Below are 26,696 nucleotides of genomic sequence, written 5' to 3' on the forward strand. Positions count from 1 at the left end.
TGAATTGGCCATACATTTTAAACGTCACATAAAATCTATGCAGTAGCTGAGCTCCACGCGATGTGCATTTTACTTTGTAGTTTAATAGATAGACAATTTATTGTATCCGGTGCGCAGGATTTAATTGAGAATACCTTTCTAATAATAATATTATTGCTTTACAGGAATACCGACCTTTAAAGGTCATTTAACAATAATTAGTTGATGTACCTACTCTAATTCTTGACGAACTAGGTATGTGTTGAAGTTAAAATTTGTGTGATGATGTATTATGTAGACTTTTATGTTCGAATGAAAATGGTTCTTTTCATAGTGTTCATTATAGTTAATTACTTATTAATTTGGTTTTCGAAATTCACTATATGTAAGTCAAGTCAAAGACTGTTTAGGTTCTTAGCTCTAAAGCAACCACGTGCACGTCGATGTAGCAATTTTTATTCACAAAAAATGTATCCATTCACACTTACAAATAAACTGATGTAGAGCAAAAATTAGTAACTTATTAGTTTCACAAAAAAGTATTCTAATATGTATAAATAAAATGAACATAAAAAAAACCGTTTCTACTAGTCTATAATCACAATCGATCCATTCACGCTATCACGCACTCGAACGAAGGCATTTTTCATAAATAATAAATAAATTTAATATCCTTTTAGCTTGTAAATCCCGCGTACAGTAGCGAGGTCTCACGCAAGCTAATTAATATGGAGTACACATGGATTTATTAGCAATTGCCTACGAGTTACGCGGGTACGCACGGGAGACTATTTTGTTACGGAAGATTTCACAAAAGTTAATATTAAATTTGTTAAACTTATAGATATTAAGTTTCAAATTGTTTTTGTTTATAAGAAAATGTTGCTAGTATAAAATAAAAAATTAAATTGTTAATTTATGTATTAAAAAAATACCTAAACTCAAAATTTGGCTTTACGATTTAGACGACTGCGCGAATTCTTTAAATTTTAACAGTTTTGGTTATCTGTTATATTGTATATTTACCGTAGATATTTAAATACTTCGTCAAACTATCAGAATTATTATGTCTGTAACGACAAAAGCTCTAGAACTCATCAAAATCGTGTGTATAACGAAAAAGCTCTTCTAAAATATATAAATAATTAATATCTAATAGGAAATAATTCCCGTATGCACTTGGTAAAGCTCAGTCATCTCATATTACAGCCATGTCTACGAGGGTCATAGTTGCAAACTTTAAATTACACCAAGTTACGTCTTGTTATTGTAATTGAATATTTTCGTGGATAATCCTGTTAAAACAATAAAATTACATGTTTCTAATGTATCTATTGGTATTTTATAGATTTTTTAAATTATTCTAAGTAAAGAATTAAATTTGGGATTATTTTAATTTTATTTCATAGAATATTTTCCTATTGAAAGGTTAATTATAAATATCGGTATTTAATATTTCTCACTGTAAGTTACATTCGTAGTCTTCAGCAAGGAAAAACATGAAGCTTTTATTCCTCTATATAATTTATGTAAAGACCTTCAGTAATTCTAGAACTTATATAAGATATAAATTATAAGGTACATTCATGTTTTTCACGTCAAATTTTATCTGAATATTGTACCTCTATTACACAATCAAATCAATCATTCATTCAACATTTATCTATATATTTTGTTAACATATTTTTCTGAAAACTTCTAATATGTCATTTTCCATTACCTTTCCTATACTAAATGTAAATCTCCTTCTCACTCATAAATTAAAATAATTATATTTTATTGTGCAATACAAGCGAAAAAGAATCCCTATTAAGTCAGCCGATCAGATTCGCTGCCAGGAGACCAATAAATTGATACCGTCTAACGTGGTCCCAATTGCAAGGGAAGCTGAATATGATATGTTATTTGATTTCTTTGAAATAATCATCTTTATTACTTTTCTACTAATATGAATGATTTATAAAACATTATTATAATCAGATTTCAGGATTGATCCACCTTATTTAATTATTGCACACTAGCTGCTCCGCGCGGTTTCACCCCCGTGGCTCCACTCCTGTTGCCCGTAGCGTGATGAAATATAGCCTATAACCTTCCTCGATAAATGGGCTATCTAACACCGAAAGAATTTTTCAAATCGGACCGGTAGTTCCCGAGATTAGTGCGTTCAAACAAACAAACAAACAAACTCTTCAGCTTTATAATATTAGTATAGATAATGTAAAATTGTTTAAAAAAAGCAAATTATAATCAAGTTAAAAAATTACATAAGTAACAAGCATAATTATAATAAATAGATATTCTACTGAAAAATACGTAATAAAGCATGCAAAAGGACGGACGGACAGCGATTTTGTTTTATACTATGTAGTTGAAGTCTGAGACAAATTGACAAATTTTGCACTAGAACCTCAAAATACAACTAAAGCTCCTTGGTATCGAACTATCTCGTCTAGAGACATCCCAGTAATTACCTGACAGCCTCCGAACATCAAAGAGCCGAAACAAGCTGCAATGTTAATAAAAATGAGATATTAATAGATGAAGTTACACAGCATCCCCGATCTGCGTTTTCATGGGAGGCAAAGGATGTCTGATCATATGATATCTTTGTGTGGATAAGACGTTAGAAAATTACAATAATATTTCGTTATGAAATATTCGAGATCGAGACTAGAAAACATTACCTGAAAATAATAATAAGAATGAGTTATAATGGATGCTGCGTTAATTTTAATACCTATATCAAAGTTTTAATAAAAAATTTCAAATCATAAAAAACGGTCTTCAAAACTATCGAAATATTGAAAGTAGCAAATATTTTGTGAATTTTTGGCTCCAAAACCTTGCTTTTTTTTCGCGGGTAGATGTGTACACGTCAACACGTAAAAATTACGCTCATCAAGTTTTTAAATCATTTTAATTAATATATTACAAATAAAGTTGAAATTAAATGGCTAATTAGTGCCCAGTACATACCAGCAATATAACTCCTAAGTTCACTCCTATCAATAACAGCATTTTCAATAATAATTATATATCACCATAATGGACTCACTTCAACAGTCAATAGAGAGCATGACTAATATGTTCACTACACGGATGGCAGAATTTGAGAACACCTTGAAACGCACTAATGCTGAACCGGCTTCCAATGCAAACTCCAGCTTGGAAGCGGAATTTACAGAATTTCGGAATTTTGTTCTCTCCTCTTTAAAACACCTTCATACACAAGTCAACCTCCTCTTTAAATTGTGTGATCATCAAGAAATGAGGAGTAGAAAGAAAATTCTTTTGATGCACGGGCTGCCTGAAGTCGATCAAGAAAATACATCTGATGTAGTGGTGCAGTGTGTTCGCTCACATCTCAAAATCTCTGAATTCAGTTCAGTGAATATCACCAGATGCCATCGAATTGGGCGCACCGGTTTGGACAAACCACGGCCGATACTTGTCAAGTTAAGTGATTTATCCATTAGAAATAAGCTCTGGTTCGGCAAAACTTCTTTAAAATCAACTGGAATTACTATTTCGGAATTCCTCACTAAGGGGCGGCATGAAGTATTTCTTGCTGCTCGCAAGCATTTTGGAATTAATAAATGCTGGACCAGAGATGGTTGTGTGATTGTGTTGGACCCCAAAGGTGTTAAGCGGCAAGTAACTTGTATGGCTGATCTGCACAGTATTACCAAAAGTGCCTCGGAGCCTGGGCTGACACAGGCCAGTGATGTGGCTAAGGAATCCCATGCAGCATTGAATAATATTAGACCCAAACGAAACCTCAAGAAGCAATAGACGGTAAATTACTATATGTATATTAACTTTCCTTTTCTGTGTGTTATTAACTATCGCTTTCTGCTGTCTCTTGTGACTCTGTGTTGTTTGTCTTATCCACTGGTTTTTAAATGAGTATAAACTTTTCTAAATTTCGTTGCTTCTTGTCTGCTACATAATATATATGGTTATATTTGTATCAACCTGTAGTTTTTAGCTTACTAAATTTACTAGTTACCCACACTCAATGCAATAAAATGTCAATATCAAAACTGCATACCTTCATTCTTGTAATAATTGTGTACATATTGTAAAGATGCCAAAATAGTTATTGTCAAAGTTCAAACTAACTAATGTAAACATTGAAGATTTGTTATGACAGTTTTCGACAGCTGTCATATTTGTCAATTTTGACATTTGACGTTTACTGAAGCTTTCCTTGTAAAAATCTTTTTACAATTTCTACATTGAGCGTAGGGCAATTGGGCAAACAAATTTTTATTTTTGAATTTTTATTTTGGTATTTTCTTTTGGTTTTTGGTTTCTCTGTGTTTTTAATTGTTATTTTTTTTCTGTATCTTTGGTGTTTTCTTTTGCTTAACTTGCTGTACTTTGATTATGTTTATGGCTGGTATCATTTGAATAATTAGTTTTATATTTGCAAAAATTGTAAATTATTATAATATTTTGGTAGTATTTATATTATTATTATAATATATATTTTCTTTTATGTCTAACAGCAGTGCAAACAGTGACGTTTTTTTTTCGGCATCCTCAGATAGTGGTAGCAATGACAACAGTTTTAGTAGCACTTCCTTTCCCTCCCTTGATAAAACCCTTCTTTCTCATTTTTCGAACTGTGTTAAAAATTTTAATGTTGTGCATATAAATGCGCAAAGTGTCCCAGCACATTTTCCCGACTTACTTACATCCTTTGACCCAAAAGTTATTAGTGCAATCCTGATATCGGAATCATGGCTTAAACCTTGCCTCTCCTCATCCTCATACTCCCTACCTGGGTATAATTTAATCCGCAACGATCGGGTAGGCCGTGGCGGGGGAGGTGTCGCGATATATCTATCAAATTGCATTCCTTTCTCTATAGTTAGCGTTTCGGCTCAACCCCCGCCTGCCGATGCTGCTGAGCACCTCATTGTAGAAATTACCATTAATTCGACTAAATTATTACTCGGAGTTTTTTATAGTCCCTCACTTAATGTTAATTACTTCTCGTCATTAGAAACTTTACTTGAAAATTTATCTTCCATCTACGACCACATAATTTGTATGGGCGATTTAAACACTTGTATGCTTAAAAACGATTCTCGGTCCAAAAAACTACAAAATTTGGTAGATGCTTGCAATCTCAACCTACTGCCTCTCAATGCTACACATACCGTACCAAATTGCAGACCTTCCCTACTCGACCTTATCCTTATTTCCTCCCCGACTTATGTTGTTAAGCATGGTCAGTGCGCTGCGGATGCCTTCTCTAATCACGATCTCCTTTACTTATCATATCGGCTGCGCCTTCCTAAATTAAAGCATAGGATTCTGATGCAGCGTAGTTTTGGTGGAATGGATCTTGATCGTCTCCGCAACGATGCTGCAAATATTGACTGGAATGCTATATTGAAAGCTCATACGGTTGAGGAAAAAGTGTCAGTATTTAGTAATTTTATAATAAATCTATATGATGTACATGCACCTATAAAGCCTGTCAAAATCAAACACCTTCCTGCTCCATGGCTTACGGACGAATTAAGAGTCCTTTTACATAAAAAGAATAAGTCTAAAACGCTATATAAGATGAAGCCGTCAGATGTGAACCGAGAGAAATATAAAATCATCCGGAATAAATGCAACACAGCTTGCAGAGATGCACAGAGGCGTCATATACATACTTCTATTGAAAACGGCGATCCAGCCAAGGTATGGAAGTTTCTGAAAACATTGGGAGTTGGGAGTAAGGATAGTAGCTGTCTCTCAAAGGACATAAACATCGAATCATTGAATCAGCACTTTTCTTCAGCCTCTTTTTCCCTTAATAATAACATCAAAACTAAAACTTTAAGCTACTTATCTTCTTTGCCCCCTTCTAACTTTCCATCATTTCATTTTAAATCCTTCTCTGTTAGTGAAGTTGAGAAAATTATCTTGTCTATTACCTCAAATTCTGTTGGTGTGGATGGCATTAGTCGTAATATGATCGTTCCTATCCTTGACATTGTCACTCCTATCATTACCCACATCCTGAATGCCTCTATCACATCCAGTGTTTTTCCTAAAATGTGGAAGAAGGCTAATGTTATTCCGATCCCTAAAACTAATTCTCCTAAATCATCATCTGACTATAGGCCTATTTCCATCTTACCCTTCCTGTCCAAAATCCTAGAGCGTCTTGTACAACAACAACTCAGTTCCTTCCTTAATAAAAATTCCCTTCTTAATCCCTTCCAATCTGGTTTCCGCCCCGGTCATAGTACGACTACTGCCCTCCTTAAAATCACGGATGACATACGTTGGGGTATGGACAATAAGATGCTCACAGTTCTTGTACTCTTAGACTTTAGCAACGCTTTTAATACCGTGGACTTTGATTTATTGTTGGCCATGCTTCAATCAATCAACTTATCTCCCAATGTCCTAGAATGGTTCCAGAGCTACTTGGCTGGTCGTCAGCAACGCGTTCTTGTTGACAATTCCTTCTCAACGTGGCGCAATGTGACTGCTGGCGTGCCGCAGGGAGGTGTGCTTTCTCCTTTACTGTTCGCTATGTTTATCAACTTTTTAACTCCCCATCTGACTTCCTTATATCATCTTTATGCAGATGACCTCCAAATATACGCGCAGTCGTCTTTAGATGAACTTAATTCTGCAATTAATAGCATTAACGATAACTTAAACAAGGTGTTCGACTGGACTGTGTGCTACGGCCTCAAGCTTAACCCTCTAAAATCACAAGCTATTATCATTGGAAGCCAGAGTCTTGTGGCTAGAATAAACTGGACTACTTTACCACCTATAATTATTAATAACGTAATCGTGCCTTATAGTAGATCTGTTAAGAACTTGGGTTTATATATGGATGAAACACTGTCTTGGTCTGTACACCTTAAAAATATCAGCAGAAAAATATTTTATACAGCGTCTAGTTTAAGAAGGTTGCGCAATTTCTTACCTATTCCCACCAAAATTATGCTTGCTCAGACCCTGATGCTACCAACACTAGATTATGCTGACGTTTGCTTCTCAAACCTTACTCAGGAGCAACTTAATAAACTCGAACGCTTACAGAACCTTGCGGTGCGCTTCGTTTTTGGGTTAAGGAAATTTGATCATGTCACAGCCTTCCGGAAGCAGCTTCAGTGGTTACCCATACGACTTCGTCGTAACGCTCATGTCCTCTCTCTCCTTTACTCCATCCTATTTGATCCCCGTATCCCATGCTACTTAAAAGATAATTTTGAATTTTTATCTGCCAGGAGTTTGAACCTACGATCTAATGATAACCTAATGCTACGTGTTCCAGTGCACCATACTAATTTCTACAACGCCTCTTTCACCGTAAAAGCCGTTCAACTCTGGAATGACTTACCTACTAGCATAAGGAAAGCACAAACGCTCCACTCTTTTAAAAATATGGTTAAGTGTCACTATTTGCAAACCTGTTAATTATTTTTATTACTAATTATTGTCATTTTTTTTTTTTCTTGCTTGTTTTTTTTTACTGTTTTTTTATATGTGTTTTTATTTGTCATAATTTTGTTGTTGTCTTTTATTTTATTATGTGATGTCCTTTTTTTATTTCTATTGTGTACATAATCTACCTTAATTTTCTTTTTTTTTCCAATACATTGGCTGCTCGGGTTGCTTGGAAGAAATTGCTTGAAGCAATAAAGCCGCCCTTTGCATCTAATGTCCTGTCTGTGTGTGTGAAATTTGTATTTGTGTTGTATGCAATAAAGATTATAAATAAAATAAATAAATAATAAATAAAAATATAAATCGAATTTTTGGTATATTAATGGAATATCCACACTATTTCTCATATTTTACGTCCATAGCGCAAGATAAAATTGTAGGAAGCTGGCGGATATAGAAAAGCTTTCAATAGCAGCTAGGTTTCATCTCAAAGCTCCTGTCCGTCTTTACGTGATAATTTTAAGACCAATCACTTTTTCTTTGAGGAGTCGACACAAATGTTTATTAAACCTTATAGCAACATTTTCTTATTTCTTTGTGATAATATATGAAGAATTATGTTGTTTTTAAATATAATTTTTATGAAAGATATTTTTTTTGTACACTATAATTAATTGTTATTAGTTTTGTCAACGTAGACGGCTATTTCCATAACTTTCAAATGAATGCAAAAAAAATCTCACGTTTATAAAAATAAGCGCGATTTATTAACGAATTGGTGATCATTTTTAATGAAATAAGCATGCTAAATGTTTGAATTGTAAAACTCGTAAAACATAGCATTGCTATTTTAAGACTGAAGCAAACAAACAAACAAAACATTTCAACTCTCAACTCTTTCGAGTTACTCTCAACTTTTCCCATCGTTTTCAATAAATCAATCATCATAGGAATTTCCCGAAACAATCAATTACAACTGAGCTGTCAGAGGAAAATTCCTCTCGAGGGAAAACAGGTAAAACACAAAATATAAAACTGGAGCGAAAACGAACAAAACATTGATTAATGACGAAATGCACTCGAAAACAAACTGTCGAACTTCTTCAAATACGATACAAATGCCTTAAGTATAACCCTCGAAAATAATGGTTTCCTCTCCATCCAATAGAACAACGTAAACGACAACACTCACACAAACCATTGTAAACCCTTACGTAATCGCATAAAGCTCAAATTCACATGCTCATAAATTAGTAGGGTAACATCACCAAAAGTTAACATGGGACTTTCTTCGAGTCGTTTTTGTTATTTTTTTATTGTAGCTCGGAAACGGTAGTGGCGTGTAGGGACGTGTGTTTCCTCCTTTTTTGTTGGGAAATTGTTTCGGTGCCATTAAGCCGTTGACAGATCACCGTCTTTGAGTAATGCCTTCGATTGTTTACTATAGGGTGGAAACGCATTTGTGGGACAATGCAGCGTTTGTCAATCGATTAGAGATCTTTATTTATTGCCTAGTAAGTGTAATGTGAGGTTTTATTTTTGTAACTTTCTAGAAATTGATCACAATATTTTTTAGTTAGTATCTATTTTTAAGGATCATTATTAATATTTCTTACAATATGACATTCTATTGAGTTATATTGACGTCACGATTTAGGACGCATTTAATAACTTTCTCCAGATTATAACGTAAAATAGACATTATTAAAATATGATTTATTAAACTAACTGTAAAATACCATAACGTATAAAGGAATGGAATTTGCATCCATTTCACATAAAAAAAAATATCATCGTTCTGAATATAAAATAGCCTATTTATTATTTTACGCCTATCGAGCAAAATAAAAACATAAATTATTCAAATAAATGAACTCATAAGCTTTCGCAATGTCATTTCATTATTATACCTACTTGACCTCCAATAAGGAACCAAAACCAAGTTATAAATTTGAAATCCCTAAAATTTATTTACATACAGCCCACGAAATAACTTAAGATAACTACAATGATAATATCTATTATACAGCATAATAAAACGGTTTTCATATAAATCAATCACGGTATTCAATATTTTAAATGCTCATTAATATTTAAAAACGTATCGATTACGCAAAAATTATTACCTTAGTAACAGTTATGGCTGTCTTGGACGAAAGATTAGTTCTTTTTTATTAGAATACTAGCTGTTGCCCGCGACTTCGTCCGCGATTACGTCGTTTTTCGTCATTCGTCGTTTAAAAAAAATACGTGACACTTTATTTTTGAATGTTCTTAATTGTCTCTTATAAAAATAAACTACATTAAAATTGAATACTCTGATAAGAAAATCTTAAAATCGGAGGACATCGAAAATCTGAGGAAAACATGAATTTGATTTAAATTCTACATTACTTAGTAATTCAAATAATAATCTAAATTAAATGTAGATTAACAGTTTGAGCGCATCATTATATAATATGTACCTAAGTATTAAATTACGTTAGTTTACATAGTAATTTTACTAAAAACACGATGACTTTCTTTCGCGCTCGGTACAACAAACTAAGCATGTTTGTGGTACGTGGCCCGCGTCACTTGACCCCCCGCGAGTTCCCCTCCGTTGCAAGCATGAAAGGATCCTCTGATAATTGTTGAGCACCAAAGGATCATTTAAAACGCACTACTATAAGAGCGAATATTGTCTAAGAACTGTTTAGATTGCACATGTTCCTCTAAAAGTAGTGATTTCAAAGGTTCTGGTGTATCTTCAAACGAAAGCCGACTCCTTACTCCTCTTTAAAGCATTACAAAAAGAACATACTACGTTAATATCGCCTATACAGAAGATGATCTGTAATCAATTGTGAGGTTATAAGCAAACCCACTTTTATATTTGTCGGACCACACCACCGAATTCGTAGATTGATCTTCCATGTTTACCTCTTAAGTCATTAAGACTGTCGAAATCTGTCTACAGTAAGACGGGCCTCTCGCTATTCGTCCGTTTCAAGGGACCAAATAGTTTCAATTCTTAATCTTTCATTAAAACAAACTTATTAATCGTACTTGTCTCAAATAATCTTGTCTCAAATAATGGTAATATTCGCGTCCCTACTCTAGTCATTGCTTATGCTCATGTTCATCTTCAAGAGATCGAATAATATTATGGTGCACCCTATCATTTGTCAATCGGTCTTCATATTGAGTAAAAGTTTCAGATTATCGAGATAAAATATGCCATTTGCGATCAGCTGTGAGACGTTATACCCTCTCAGTGAAGGTTTCGGTCTCACAGGATAGTACATGCCGTTCGCGGTCAGCTGTGAGCCGCAATTCTTGTTGTGAAGCGGTTTCAGGTTCTCGGCATAACACAATATGTTGTTTTCGGTCAATAGTAAGCCTCTTACCTCTAACGATCCTTGAGAACTCTTATTTCTCATTTTCTTAGCTTTGCTCGAATTTCGATATAAAGATTTTTTAGGTGGCACTGATGCGAGTAAATAAAAATTAAGTTAAAACGGACTGAGAGTGTTATAATCATCAATCATCATCATCATCAATACATATAATAAAATTGTGGAAAAGCGATGTCTGTACAATGAAAATATGTAGAAAAAAATTAGCAGGTGTTATTATTAAATCGATCTTGAACCCAAAACTGTAGTTAAAAATTTTTTTGTCTGTTTATCTGTATGTTTGTGCACGCTAATCTCAGAAACGGCTTATCCGATTTAGATGCGGTTTTCACTAATGTATTGTGGTAATCTTCATTTAACAGTTAGTGTTTATTTCATGTCAATCGGTTCATAAATAAAAAAGTTATGACAATTTATAAGTAATCACGGCGAACATTTGCTAAGGCATTCTATTGTACACTGTACAGTGTACGATAAAACGTAATTTATCTGTTATACGCTACAGTTATTCCTTTACATGTCCAGATGATCATATCAAAATTCCCCAAGGGTTTGGGGGTAAGCTGAGGTAGTAGGGGGGGCGGGGTCAAATTAACATTATGGTTACTTCTAATAGGTAAATTTTCCACACAAAATGTCCTTTAAATTATGTCGTATTATATTTTTAACCCCCGACGCAAAAATACGGGTGTTATGTGTTTGACTGCTATGTATTTCTGTGTGTGTGTGTGTCTGTCTATGGCACCGTAGCTGGCTAACAGGTAAACCGAATTAGATGCGGCTTTTTTTTGTTAGGCAGCATATTTTCCGACGCTGGTTCTTAGATAAATTGTATCGAAATCGGTTCATCCACTTATTATACCTACATGGGGGTAAAAGTGGGAATGAAAAAAATGATATAATAATTTATTTTTAAAGATCGTTGGGAAGTTTATGAAATTATTTATTCCTTTTTCTATACACTTTTCTTCGTCTAAACGGTTAAGTTACGTGCTCCCTCTCTCTCTCTTCAGCCTTTAGTTACGTGCGTGAGACAGGAAACATCTAATTTGGATTTGTTGCTGGATTTGATAAAAATTGAGTATCGATTAAGCTGATCATTGGCTACACCATACATTATTAAAAACATCCATTTTTAGAAAGGAAGGAAATAGAATTTGCTCCTCTCCCCCCCTGGTTCCTAAAAAATAATATGACATAATTTAAAAGAAATTTTACGTAGAATTAGTTAGGCATTTCTTTTTTGATTTTCGATATTATATACTAATCATAATTTTTAATTACAATATTATGTAGTAACTGGTAGTAACTATTTGGTATAGGTTAGGCATTTCATTTCTTGATTTTCTTTAATAAGTTGGTACGTAAGTTTTTTAGCTCAGTTTAGTAAGAATTTTTAATAACAATTCTTTTAATTATTTATGGTAGTACGTATTTACTCAATAATTGTATGTTAAGTAGTAATTCAGCATGGGCGTAGCCACGGTGGGGCTGGGTGGGGCGCTTACCCTGGCTTTGATCTGGTAGGTACCAATTGTGAAGGGGAGTGGGCGTGGGCGTTGGCGTGGGCCTGGGAGTGGGCGTGGGAGTGGAAGCATGAAAATAAAAACAATTATTGTTGCCCCACCTTGAGCCCATGGTCATAGGTCCCATAGTCACTATTCCACGCGGACGAAGTTGCGGGCACAGCTAGTAGACAAATATAATCAGAAAGCTTTGAACTCCTAAGCTCAACCATAAAAGATAGACATTAATTATGATGTCGGGAGATATTTTTTATATAATATGGAGAACATTTCTTTCATACTAATAATTGTACCAAGTTTCGTTTAAATCCGTCGAGTAGTTTTTGTTTCTATAACGGTTATACAGACAGACAGACGGACAAAAATTTTTGGCGTCAGTGTCGATCCCTAATCACCTCGTGATAGTTATTTAGGAAATATATTTCATGTACAGAATTGACCTCTACAGATTTAATATAAGTATTATTCATATAATTAGATGCCAATTTCCATGTAACGTTAAATTCGACTATACAATAACTTACAGACAACGCAGGTTACTCTCGTTTCCGTAAGTTGAGGCGGCTACATATTCGGTCCTCATAACTTCACTTTTTGTGAACGAAACGACAGCGCGGTTTAATTCGATGCCAATACCATCAAAAAAAGAAAATATTTTTAATTGTGAAAAAATATTATGATTTACACTATTAATACTATTTTAACATTAACACAAAATATAAGACTGTGAGTGTGTAAAAATAAATCCAGCTAGTTTCACATCAAACTTATGTTTTTAATTAGGTATACGACATGAAAATATATTAATTACCAAGCAATAATCATACAGGTAAATACTGAACAAAAGTATTAACAGTCAAAGTATATTTTTACTTACAACATGTAAATGATGAAGGAATAATAATTATCAACGAACTAACCTTTTTGTATTATTGTTTATAAATATAAATTCATAAACAATAAATTTATAAAGAATAGAAAAAATTCGACCACTAAAGAATGCTGGTTCGAGTCCCGCCTCGTTATCGAATTTTTAAAACACGAAGATTTTTAAAAATGTAACCAATGAACACAATCAATATTAGATTAACTGTAATGGTGTCTAGTTTGACTTAAAATAATAAACATCTACCCTCACTTTTAAAAATGTAGTATATTCACACGAATTATAAGCGCACCTTATAGGGAAGGGAAGATATGGGTTAAAGAGTTAAATAAATAAATAACATAATTATATTTAAATTATTAATTTTTAACATTGTGTTCAGTAGTGTTAACATGTAAATTGATTTGATTTTTACGAAATCTCATAGATGGCGCTGTTTCAAATTTGTATACTAATAAATTCATTAAACTGATTCTCTGCCCAAATTACGTAAATGACATAGTTTTTATTGTGTAAAGCTAGATAAGCGTGGCTTACCCGAAACCAACATTTAAACATGAGTCTTTAGATTGTACGCTGTCGTAATACACGCAATACGTAAGAAAAAAAAAGGTTCACAGCTCCTCCCCCGGAGGTGATAGCATGATAATATGTTTAAAAAAGCGTCACCCGACCTGTTAGTAATATTCATGCAAAATTTGAAGTCAATCTATGCAGTACTTTTCGAGATTAGCCTGGACAAACATACAGACAAACAGACAAACAGACAAACAGACAAACAGACAAACAGACAAACAGACAAAAATTCTAAAAACTATGTTTTTGGCTTCTATATCGATTATAGATCATGGATTATGTATTCTTTTAAAAAAATATTCAATGTACAGTTTTGACTTTCCTACGATTTTATTATATTAGAATATATTATTTCCCACGCTTGTACAATATAGAGGTATACTTGTATTCATTATTAAAAATTCATGGTGTTATGCGCTTTATAGTTGAAGAGCTTGGGTCTATTTTTGGGTGCTATATTTATTATTTGGAAGAAAGATAGAATAATAAAATCAAATGTGTAATATATCAGAAAACGATGTCCACAAGGTTGGATCTTAGTTCCGCCATAACTCTTTACTTGTGTTTTAACTTTAGTGTGTGGTGAGTTCATATTAATTTTTAATTAATTTAACATGCATGCATTTTACATGTATTCTTATATTGAATAATTAATTTAACAGTATAGCTTAAAAATTTGGAAACTCCAAAAGTGCACGCCTCATAATTTTTTTTTTAATAAATATTTATTAATCATTATTTTTGTTTATTTAATAACAATTAAACCACATCGAATCAGACCCTGAAAAATGAAAGGGTTCTATTCCTGAGCATACTCAAGCGTAAGAGAAAAAAAAAGACTCGATTAGTAAAGTATTTCGGTCGCTATCGTGTTAACAAGAAAAAGGATCCGCACATACAGACACACGGACGTCCAAGACAGAACTTTTTTAAACTGTTTTTTAACTAGTTTAAATAACAAAAATGACATCAAAAATATCATGAACGTTAAAAATAGTGTTTTTTCTTAATATGTGTGTGTATGTATTATCTTACAAGTGCAATGTATGATACATAAAGACATTTTAAGTTTGAAAAATCAGATGTTTTGCGCGAAGTGACAGTAGTACCCACCTCAACGCTTCGCTTATGAGGCGTGCAAAATCAAACAGCTTGATGTATAGATGAAAATGCAAGGATTAAATTAATACTTATGGGAAAAACTAAGCTAAAACAAGCGTCATATTATTATATATTATTTTTTTTTTACTTCAAAATACTTAATAAAATATTCCATGTTGAAATTGACGTTTTTTGAACAGCCACTTTACAGGGGTCGCGTTTTCTGTAAGTGTCAAAAACAGCGGGAAGAACATTACCCACACATAAAATTAAATATTCCAGAAATTGCAATCCAAATATGATTATTATTAGAGATTTTATTCCCAAATCGCTTTCCGCTCCGCTCATCCCAATCCACACCCTAAAGGTTAGAAGTCATAGCATGTAGAAGAGACGAATTTTATCTCAATTGTAATCTTGTTAGCTTGTAAGCTTACAAGATATACTGCGTCTGTGATTCCGATACATTGATTAACTATGGGAGTTTCGTTTAGCTCTATTGGTTTAATATTCACTGTCAAATTGGTTAAGATTTAATTCAATAATTAATTACAATGATCAGATTATGGGAAATTTAAATGTCTCTTTTTTTGCTTGCAGAATTTTTTTACGGCAATAATTATCGTCTTGAAAATCATTTCTATGTTGATTTGAGTAAAGACGATTATAGTAGGTAATTATCCTAAGAAAGTATAGAGACTTCAAATTTAATTTTTCAAGTTTTTAAAAAGAAACACTACTTTTACTAAACTTCCTACTATCCACCTAATTCCACGCATTCCTAAACAAACCATCTAAAATATACTAACAAATTTAACTAAAATTTACTTTATCTGTGTTATACAAAAAAACATATGACGAGAAATGGGTTGCCAGCGCTCAACGCGTGATCGCCTGTAATTGGCGTACACTGATGGATGACACAGAACGTTGCTCATTATAGCAAGACTCATAAACGAGCCTCTAACTATTTCAAACCTTATTATGTTAGCTTAGAGTCCCAATTAGAATGACGAGATGCGATCTCAACAGACGCTAGCTGATAATAATTATTGGCAACCCTGTTAGGTGTTGTATGGTTTCCTCAATTGAGCGTTTTTCGTATACTTCTAATCAATTATTCATCTCGACGTAATGTGTAATTTAAGGACGTCCTGCGTTTGTCAAGACTGGCCTTTAAATAAAGTAGACCTCTTGAAGCATTAATTAAGACTGGATAACAATGTGTAACAAAAACTTGGACGATATATTATTTTGTTCAAGTATTCAGCCATTCTATCATTCTCTAGACTATATCTGCAGCCTTTGAATCGATTAGATTGCGTGATTCGAAGTTGTTAATTGTATTTATTTTATTTACAACTAGCTTTCCGCCCGCGGCTTCGCCCGCGTTTTTAAAGAAAAGCCGCATAGTTCCCGTTCCCGTGGGATTTCCGGGATAAAACCTATCCTATGTGTTAATCCAAGTTACCCTCTATATGTGTGCTTAATTTTTTTGTAATCAGTTCAGTAGTATTTGCGTGAAAGAGTAACACACACACATCCTCACAAACTTTCGCAATTATAATATTAGTAGGACTATGCTAAAATAAATTTGTATCTAAAAAGCTAAATAACATTTCAGGTTTTATCAGGTATTTACCACAATATAAAGAGTGCAGACTAGAGCATTCCAATAACGATATCAAGGTTTTAACTCCCCCTCAATATTTCAGTCAAATCTTATTCTTCACAGTTTTAACTTTTAAATATCTATCTAATAAACCGCGATCTGCAAATCAAAGAGAACCTAACATTACCACATCTCACTGAGAAGTTTACGCAACTACACTGAGATAGGACTAATTAATTTTATGCTTATTTTAAGAAAGTGAACCTAACATGTGTGTAAGGATTAAATGTTGCCTACTTGAAATGCTAATTGCGTTGTAACCAGACGGTTTCCTCTCGCTCTATATTAGATTCGGATTTATCAACATAGTATTTTATGTAATGTATTAATTATTTGATTAAATACCGAAGCGATTAACGCGTGCAATTAATTGGTTAATTATTTTATAAATAGGAGAATGTGATGATACCATTTATTTGATATTTATCTGGAGTAATTTAATGTTTAAAAGTTCGGAGCTGAGTTTTGGATTTTATAGTTAAACTAATAGTTAAGAATGGACGATGTACAAACGATAAACACAATAATTATTAATATTAAAAAGGAAATTTTAAAGAGTTATTTTTTGATAGAGCTGCATTTAAGAATTTTAAACGAACACACTCCTTAGCCACACTACAGCAATTACATGTACATATTTTGTTATTAAAATAAAAACATTCATGTGAATACAATTCCAAAACTATATTCATTACCCAATAGATGGTATAATTATGTACCTATCCATGAACGAATTTCCTTATTGTAGTAAAACCAATTGCTAGGTATTATTAGACCGGGAGATACTGACACAAAATTTCGAGTCATTTGTAACAGGATGGTGGTTCTACAGGGGTCTTAGTACGCAATGACAAAAAGAAAAATGATGGTGTGAACGCTGGTACCGGTGGGTTAGTCGCGTGGGCGTTAGTCGAACTCGTCGGAAAAATAGCGAAAGTCAAACGATTTGTAACACAACAATTTTAGAATTTACCGATAGCCCATAAAAAAGAAGTAGGCGGTAGTGTCATGCCATACTTTTCCGGTATGACTTACAGCCCGCCATACCGACACGAATGTGTTGATTTAAAAAAAACAATTATTCAACCATTTTTACCAAGCTAACTTTTGCACAGGTAACCATCGTCGTGCAGCCATTTACGAAAATCGCCATGCCATACTTTTCGGACGATTCCAAATGGTCGCCATACCGCCGAAAATCTGCAAAAATTTTTTATTTCGCCTATCTTTTTGTACCAGTATTGCATTTGGCTTTTTGGAGAGTATTTGATAAAATGTGACCATTATTATATTTGCCATACTTCTAGTAGGGGGAAAAAGTGCTGTCATACTTGAAAAATAAATTTATTATTAATTTATATAAGTGAAGATTTCCAACACCTAGATCTTTGAAATTTGGTATTTATATTCGTTGATCGTCAAACTTACAGGAAAAATAAGTGCCATACTGTTACAAATCGTTTGACTTTCGCTATTTTTCGACGAGTTCGACTAACGCCCACGCGACTAAGCCGCCGGTACCAGCGTTCACACCATCATTTTTCTTTTTGTCATTGCGTACTAAGAACCCTGTAGAACCGCCATCCTGTTTCAAATGACTCGAAATTTTGTGTCAGTATCTCCCGGTCTATATGAAACTCTTGTGACATGTATTCACAGCACACATCGATAATCCATTACAACCCTTTCAAAATTGAAACGACGATCACAAATAGTACAGATAAAATCAATTCAGAGACACAACAATCGGTTATTAAATATAAATTAACATTAATATCACATACAGTGGCCATAAAGTAACTATGAGTTATCAGATGGAATATTTCTCTACGATTGAAATTCAACAAGGCTCAAATACGTTGATAGTCGGGGGACAAAGTGTGGTGTAATCGCTGATTGACGTGCCGGCCTTCTTGATTGGTTAACGGTGGTATAGACTATAAATCTATAGACCTTCCAAGACTTATTTAATATACAACGAAGTTTGTCTTATTTTGATGCAGTTCCTATTTATAACATCACCATTGCTCAACATCGTGAGGAAACCGACATGTCGAAGTATCAAAAGTTCGACGATATGTGACATCTGCCAACCCCACTTGGCCAGCGTAGTGGATTATGGCCTGTACGCTTAAAGGAGGTCCAGGTCCCAGCAGTGGGAACGTATATGGGCCGATGATGATGATACTACAAAGTTGGTCTGATTATTTTGAAGGTCCTTTTCGTCTTGAAAAAGTCTTTGTAATACTTTAAAGTTTAACCAGTTTTGAGAGTATAATATTATGTACCTAGTGTCGAAAATATCTGGCGCCTTGGTATCATAAATCATGCGGAAACTAATGAATATTAATAATTTACGCGTTAATTTACTGATATTAGTATGATTATTCTTAATTCGTTGGTATGTTGTTATAAAATGTAAATAATTAATTAGTATTCATTAGTATAAAATATAAATAGTTTGACCATATTTCAACAAGGTCTTAGCAGGATAATATAGTATGCTTTTGCGTTACCATTTTATGAGGTAAAAAAGTTTTTATTGGGTTTTATTTTATGTCTAGCGTTGTTCAGGATGGCAGTATCTGTTGAAAGACAATTAAAACAGTATTTAGAATTTTTTTTAGAATTTAATTTTTATCGAATGCATCAAATATGTAATACTTTTTGTTCAAGTACCTAAAAAGGGACCGTAAAATACAACCATTAGATATATTAAATCACGATTTCATAAATCAAATGCATTCATTATATTCTCGAACAGGTCTACAAACCGCCTAGCTCTGTAAAACACGCACAAATATGGTTATATCGTTATATTCAGTCTTCTAACATCAAACCAGTATTGCGAAATAATACCAAAAGCCATTTTTAGCAAATACTCGTCTATACTAAGTGCCGCGTTAGAATGATGGATAACACATTGTCATATAGCTAGCAATATATCAAATGTTTTTGCTTATTATACTTTTATGAAGTGCCTTTCTCGATCTAATTGACCGCCTTTTTAGTTCGCAGTTCGATGCCCGGGACAGCATGGGGAGGGGTATTGGAGTTAGGGGAAGTAATATTAACTAAGGAAACAATATTACAAAACTTTGAGAATTGATAGATTTTTTTTTTTACAGTACAATAGGGGAGCGCTTGGCCACGATCTCACCTGATGGTAAGCTGAGATGTGGCCTAAGATGGAGCACGCTGCCCTAGATGTCCTTTGTTCAACTTTTCTGACTGTTGACCTCTTGTCTAACAAACTTTACTGTAAGGCACGTTTTCTCCCAGGTTTTGAGGCTAAATTTGGATATGAACGAACAAACAATTGCCTTTATTTCAACGATCAACCCTATATTGGTTTATTGTTATCATAAAATTATGGCTGTAGACTATCTCTTACCTGTAACCGCTTTACATATTACAAACAGTATTATGTATTTCTGTTATCATAAAAAATGTATAAAAAATTACGCATATTTCGTCTATTTTGATTCAATAAATAAGGAAGCTTTTGGTAAATTTAATTTCTGATGAGTTTTTGTGCGTCAGAATATATTTATTTGCTATTCATTTAATTTGCGGATTTTATGTTGAAAATTTATTAGGAGGTTATTAGGTATTTATGATTAGAGGATAGCTAATTAGGTCTAATATTCATTTAACAACTTTTTATGGTTGATTGGAATTCTCGTATGGTTGAAATTTTTATCATAAATTAGTGTTATGGCACGATGTAGTTATAGAGTATTCGAATTCAAATTTTACCTGGGACAGAATTTTTAACTGTGTTTATCGAAGTACCTAATCGTTAAAAATCAATCTGTTTTAAGCTTTTTATGCAGTCTTTGTTAAAGCTTTGTATCTAGTTGTGGTAGGTAGATGAAAATGTCTGTTTTCAAGCCTAAAGGTATTTTAGTAAAAGGTCACGTTTTACGTTCAGTAGACAAAAATACAATATTTTTGCATTATTTACCACAGGAAACTTCAACTATTTGTTATCTTTACCCGCCAATTCTACTACTCTAAGGGCCGATTTTTCAATGCTTGGATAAAACTTACCCGTCCAATAAAGTATTACACGATATTATTAAAATGTCACGTAAACTGTCAAATACGGGCAATTAGAATACGTTTTTAAAATGATAGTCTAATACATTATTCGACGAATAAGTTTTATCCAAGCATTGAAAAATCGGCCCTAAAACTAATAAGAAAATTATGCAATGCGAATTGGCAAATCGCTATTAAGCCAGTCATTATGACTTAGCAACTATGTATATTAATATTCAGCATAAATACTTCCAAATACTTCACATACATTAACGCACCTTTCAAGATTTTAATCTACAATGAGATTCTGTAACAGCACATGTCAAAAGACAAGTCATCTATCATGGGATTTGCTGGCATTAACTAAACTATTTCAAATTGAACTTTAAGTGTTAGGAAATACGATTTAATTTAGCACAATTCACGAATTAACCCTACAATGCAATGCATTATTAAACAGCGATTTCGTGACCCCATTTGAAACGCATTAGATAGGGCATTATAACTAATTGGCTTGTTTTAATTCAGTTTTGATTTTAACGAAGTTTAGTGTTTAATTATTCAATAAAGCTTCACGGATCCTTTGGGATGAATGATACGAAATGGTAATGTGGGAGATAATAATGTTGATGCTTTTGTTTCATGCTTACATTCAATGCATTGCTTTAATGTATCTTTGAAAGCAGCAATCATTATATTACACATTTAAATATAGTTAGGTATTCCTTAATTGATTGCAGATGTAGCCTAAAATTAACGTTGGTAATTATTTCCATAAACATACCACTCATAATATTATATACTCTAAACTTAAATTATTTAATAAAGAGGAAGACAACAGCTTACTGATGTAATAATGTTTCATTTTATGTTCACAAATACGACTGTATGCATTCACCATAGCCTTATACAAACAATCCCATATTTTAATTACGATGTATACCTAACAATTTGACCGTGATTGATTGAATTTCGGAATATTTAGTATCACCAATAATATACTATCTTCATTCGTCACTCTCATTTCGATAAACACTATTATCCCTTTTTTCTATGATACTTACCTGGGTAAAGATCTATCAATACTATTATCTTTCTTTGCCATTTTTCTTATAGTTCATATGCTCATAAGAACTTTTGGCATGAAAGATTAATAAACATAATATCAATCCAACCATCAACTTCAAAACTCTTTATTTTTAACAGTGCTAGTATATAAACGTTAATATGTAATAATATACAACGTTATTTTAAAATATATACACAAATTATAATATTGTTTTAAAATCGTAACTCCCGTCCTAATTACATTTAAAACGATGACATGTTATTTTGTACGTTTTACAATTTCCAACGAATTACGCCCCGGCTCATCATTTATGCCGTGTAACAAGGGTCGTTTTGACGCAATAATTCATAAATTGAGCCGATTAATTGATACCGCCGGAAAGGGTTAGGCCCTCTTTACTGCGAGTGATATTTGTTTTGACGTATATGTTGGCTTGCACTTGAGGGTTGATTAATAAGTTACGTATTTATTACGTACATGTGTTGTGACTGTTCTTGAAGATATAATATTTATGTTAAGATTTAGGTACATTCAGAGAAAGGTGCAAAAATCATGGTTGCGTTTCTGTTAATAGTTTAGTTAGGTATGTTTTATTATAATATGGTTCAGAAAAAATATTCGACCAATGTATTTATCGTTCGTTTAAGCACATAATATACAATTTTAAGGTATATTAACTGTAAGTATACTGTCTTAATTTGTGGAATAAATTTTCGCAAATGATGAATTAAGGAGATATAATATTTAGTTGTTTATTCAAGTTAAACTAATAAATTAATAATACAAAAAAGAAAGCTAATCTTAGTTCATTTCATTCATTCAACGCTTTGCATTATTTTCTCCTTCTTTACATAATTTCCATAAATCAATATTTATGTTATACTAGCGGTCCGCCCCGGCTTCGCCCGTGGTACTTGCGTTTTCTCTACATAAAAACCATCCTCGTACTTCAAGGAATATAATAAAAAAAGAATTATCGAAATAGGTTCAGCCGTTCTCGAGTTATGCGCTTACCAACACATTTTGCGATTCATTTTTATATATAAGATATGTTGTTGACTTGCTTTTCATTTATAGATCTTAATAAAACAAGAAATAAGCCAAGCTTTTTAGAGACTTCCTTGAAATTAATGTTTGATAATAATTTTATCAATATACTGAATTCCTTGTTTTTATTGTAAGAAGAGAGACAAGTAAATAAGATGCAAGCAAATAAAGATATTTATTGCTTTGTTTTATCTGAAAGAAATTAGGTACAATTTGTACATAGGTATAGAATATTATATCATGGAGACAACTCACAACACAGACACAGAAATAGAAATCTTACCTACAATGTTAATTCTTTTGTAATTTTAATATAGTCGTAATACGAATTTTATATTTGGTTCTGCCCTATTTAATATTGTTAAATAATTAAATATACCTACCTACACATATTCATAATCAAATCAACATTAACATAACATTATATTATAGTATAAAATAATTTTCCTACCCCTTTAGATATCCTTGCACTCTTCGATCTTTAGGATTAAAAATAGCTTAAATACCCAAAACAAAACCATATAACGCATACAATTAAATTGATGCGAATAAATCATGTGGGACAGTAATCTGCGGCCATTTTGATGTACAGTAGCGCCATCTGTGTCAACTAAATGAGTTATTATGCTACTATTCAGGGGTAGGGCTGTGCAAAATGACTTTTTAGTTTTTGATTAAAATTTGGAACGTTTAATTTTATTACATAAACTTATTTTTTAAGTTGACACATAGGTTGGCTGCAAATAAAATAATCGACTTACCTATTAGTTCTATAGAAGAAGACTAATCGAACTATTAGTTCATTAGTTTTTTAAATAGAGCATAGGGCAACAAATACGCATAAAGGAGACTTAACGTTATCGAATATAGTCTGATATAGTCGTAAAAAACAGCTTTTGGTAAAAAATCTTAAAATGTATTACTGAAAATCCTGTTATCTTGTAGGTATCGTAAAGTGCCCATTGCTATTACGAAATCACCTCTCAATACAATGCCTTAAAAATAAAACAACATTAAAACCATTATAATAATATCAAAGAGGCAGCCCTATCGAGATCAAAAGTAACATGATTTATAGGGCAACCCCTTAGCGAGATTAACCCTTTATCAAGGGTCATGTAGCGAGGTGTCACATCCATACTTACAAATCTATTTTATAATTTATTGTCTTCCTTTGCATAAACTATGTATGAGTAGTAAATATATTGTTGTTTGATATTTAATGATAATAGTAAAAGTTGTCATATTCGTAATTTTTAATATAAAAATGTATTTAAATCAACTAAATTATGATATTTAGATGTACAAAGAAAAGATCCTTTACGCTAGAATATACCTAATAATTATTTTTTGCAAAAATTTAATATATGTACAACTTAAAAATATGTAATACATAAAAATATTATATAAAGCAATTGCACATTGTTTTTTGGATTTGAAATCTCTATCTGTAATTCGTAATAATATTATGACGTATTGTTATTGCAATTTTTTCTATGTTTTATATATCTAAAGGTGAATGAACCAAGAATCCTCGTATAGAAACAATCAGCAAATGTGGATCACTCCATACTACCAATATAGGAATACCTCATAAAAGGAATTTTAACGAATCACATATAAAGAACGAGAAAGTCATATTCATATCTGTAACTTTCAATAGTTTACCTAAAGCGTCTTAGAATGCCACTAATTAGACACAATCAATCCTGATTGAAATAACGAAGTACAAATAGTTTTGCCTTTACTGAATTGAAAAAGTAGTCCAGTTCCTATTAATCCTATTAATATTATAAATGTGAAAGTTTGTATGGATGTTTGTTATTCTTTCACGCAAAAACTTCTGAACCGATTACAATGAATTTTAGCACACATATAGAGGGTAACTTGGATTAACACATAGGATAGGTTTTATCCCGGAAATCCCACGGGAACGGGAACTATGCGGGTTTATCTTTGAAAATGCGGGCGAAGCCGCGGGCGGAAAGCTAGTTGAAAATACTTCGATTTTAGCTTGTTTTTTTTTTTTGTCATCATGTACCTACTTAACTGATATTCGTGATGTGATAATGGATTAAAAACAAACTTCTTCATTTTCATCATAGAGAAGATAATATAATATATGAAGTTCTCAATTTAACTGTCTATATGCATTATTTGCTTTAATAAGACTCACGTTTTGTGAAGTTTAATTTCATGGATTTGTAAGTAAAATCGTAATAAAATATTAGTACTTAATTTATCTTTTTATAAGAATAATATGATGAGCACAGAGCAGTTTATTTTATTTGAAAATCTATAGGTTCACATTCTAAGACGATACGAGTACATGCCCCTTAAGTAAGATGGGCAAAAAAAAATGTTGTGTGGTTTTATGAAACCTCGGTAAAAGTGAAACTGTTCGAACGGTTCCGAACACTGCATTGTGTAGCGCATGTCGCGTGTCGGTCGGCTGCCGAGTAGCTATACCTACTCGGCAGCCGCGATACACGCGACATGCGCTACACAGACCAAAAAGTTTGAGACGATGTAATAAAAGTAATTGTGATAAATAACTGGCTGAATAATCTATCTGTTTACTAAATTTCAACATAGGAAGCCTTTTTTTCTATGATACATTCAGCAAACATATGCGAAAAAAGTACCAACAAATCTACGCGTAAAATCCTTATCATAATATAGTAAGAGATCACTGAACAAAATAATTTGCCTGTAACTAACGAATCATAAACAGAAATTGATATAAACGTATTATAATAACGACATTATTTCTCGGCTTCGCAGTTAAGCCACAGAAGGAATATTTTATCCTCGGTAATTGTGGTAAATTGGTAATAAAGGAAGTTGTCTCTTCAAGGATTGAGCTCAAAGTTTTCAAAGACATTTTATCATGGCTAAGCGTTTTATAAATTTGTGCAGTTTTTAATGGCTGTATTTTGTTGATGTTTACTTTATAGCATTAATTTTAGAAGCATAAAAACTGTGTATTTATTATATTTTTCAATATTTATTATATTTTTCAATCTGAGTAGCTAATGTAATTGAAGAATGTAACTCAATAAAAATATTACACTTTTTATAACCTAACTTATACCTAAACTGATGATAAACATATTCCTTCTACAATTACTTTTATTTATTGCAATATAATGATACAGAAACTCTACATTTCTTATTGAAATAGTATTTCTTTAGTCATTTCAGTACGAACTCCAAAACCCATGCAAAAATCTATTGCTTCAACTAGGACTAAATTTAATATACCAATGAAATTCACACATCAGTTGTAGTTTCTATCCTTACCTATTCCTGCCGACCGTACATCAAAACTGCGCGGGCGCCTGATTTACTAGAGCCTTAATGAAACCTGTTATGTAAGTGAGATTATTTATTATTTCGTCCTGAAGCCAGCTACCGGATAATTATAAGTCCTATAGCTAAATGAACGAGCTCTAAACATTGTTTGCTGTGTCCAGGAAATTGTTTTAATATCGCTATAGCTACGTTGGTTATTACAGTTAATAGCCGATATTAATACCTGTGATATTTGACTTCATAGCAGGTTACAGGAAGCGAGTGGTTTGAAAGATTGCTGATTTTATAATGCATCTATGATTTGAACTGGGCGTAGTGTGGTGCTCATAAAAGTATGTTAATACAAACAAAAATTGCAAGGAAAAGTATTTTTTATTAGAATTGCTGTATTATGTTTAATCAGGTAGAAATTTTATAAACCCAAAGTTGTAATGATTTTCTTTCTTCCTGATATCCTGTAAGAAATATGAGAGTAGCGGTTTTTTTCAACTCATAGGTATGTGAAGAAATATCTTATACTAGCCGTGCTCCGCGGTTTTACCCGCAGTGCTCCACGCCTGTTGGTCTTAGCGAGATGATATTGTATAGTCTATAGCCTTCCTCGATAAATGGGCTATCTAACACTGTAAGATTTTTTTCAAATTGGACAAGTAATTACCGAGAT

General features: G+C 32.7%; 1 protein-coding gene across 1 annotated transcript; it reads left to right on the forward strand.

The window, feature by feature from the left end:
- The first annotated feature begins 3,027 nt into the window (after positions 1 to 3,027).
- On the forward strand, positions 3,028 to 3,774 carry LOC149897192 (uncharacterized). Its single transcript, XM_090117009.1, has one exon. The coding sequence runs from the start codon at positions 3,028 to 3,030 to the stop codon at positions 3,772 to 3,774; it is 747 nt and encodes a 248-aa protein (XP_089973135.1).
- The last annotated feature ends 22,922 nt before the right edge of the window (positions 3,775 to 26,696 follow it).

The sequence above is a fragment of the Colias eurytheme genome, chromosome 26 (genome assembly GCF_061535395.1).
Source record: "Colias eurytheme isolate Ceu_HAF_F1 chromosome 26, ilColEury1 Martin Lab GWU primary, whole genome shotgun sequence".
Classification (NCBI taxonomy): domain Eukaryota; kingdom Metazoa; phylum Arthropoda; class Insecta; order Lepidoptera; family Pieridae; genus Colias; species Colias eurytheme.

Excerpts from the sequence above, each read along its gene's own strand:
- LOC149897192 (XM_090117009.1), top strand. The coding sequence starts at position 3,028 with ATGGACTCACTTCAACAGTCAATAGAGAGCATGACTAATATGTTCACT.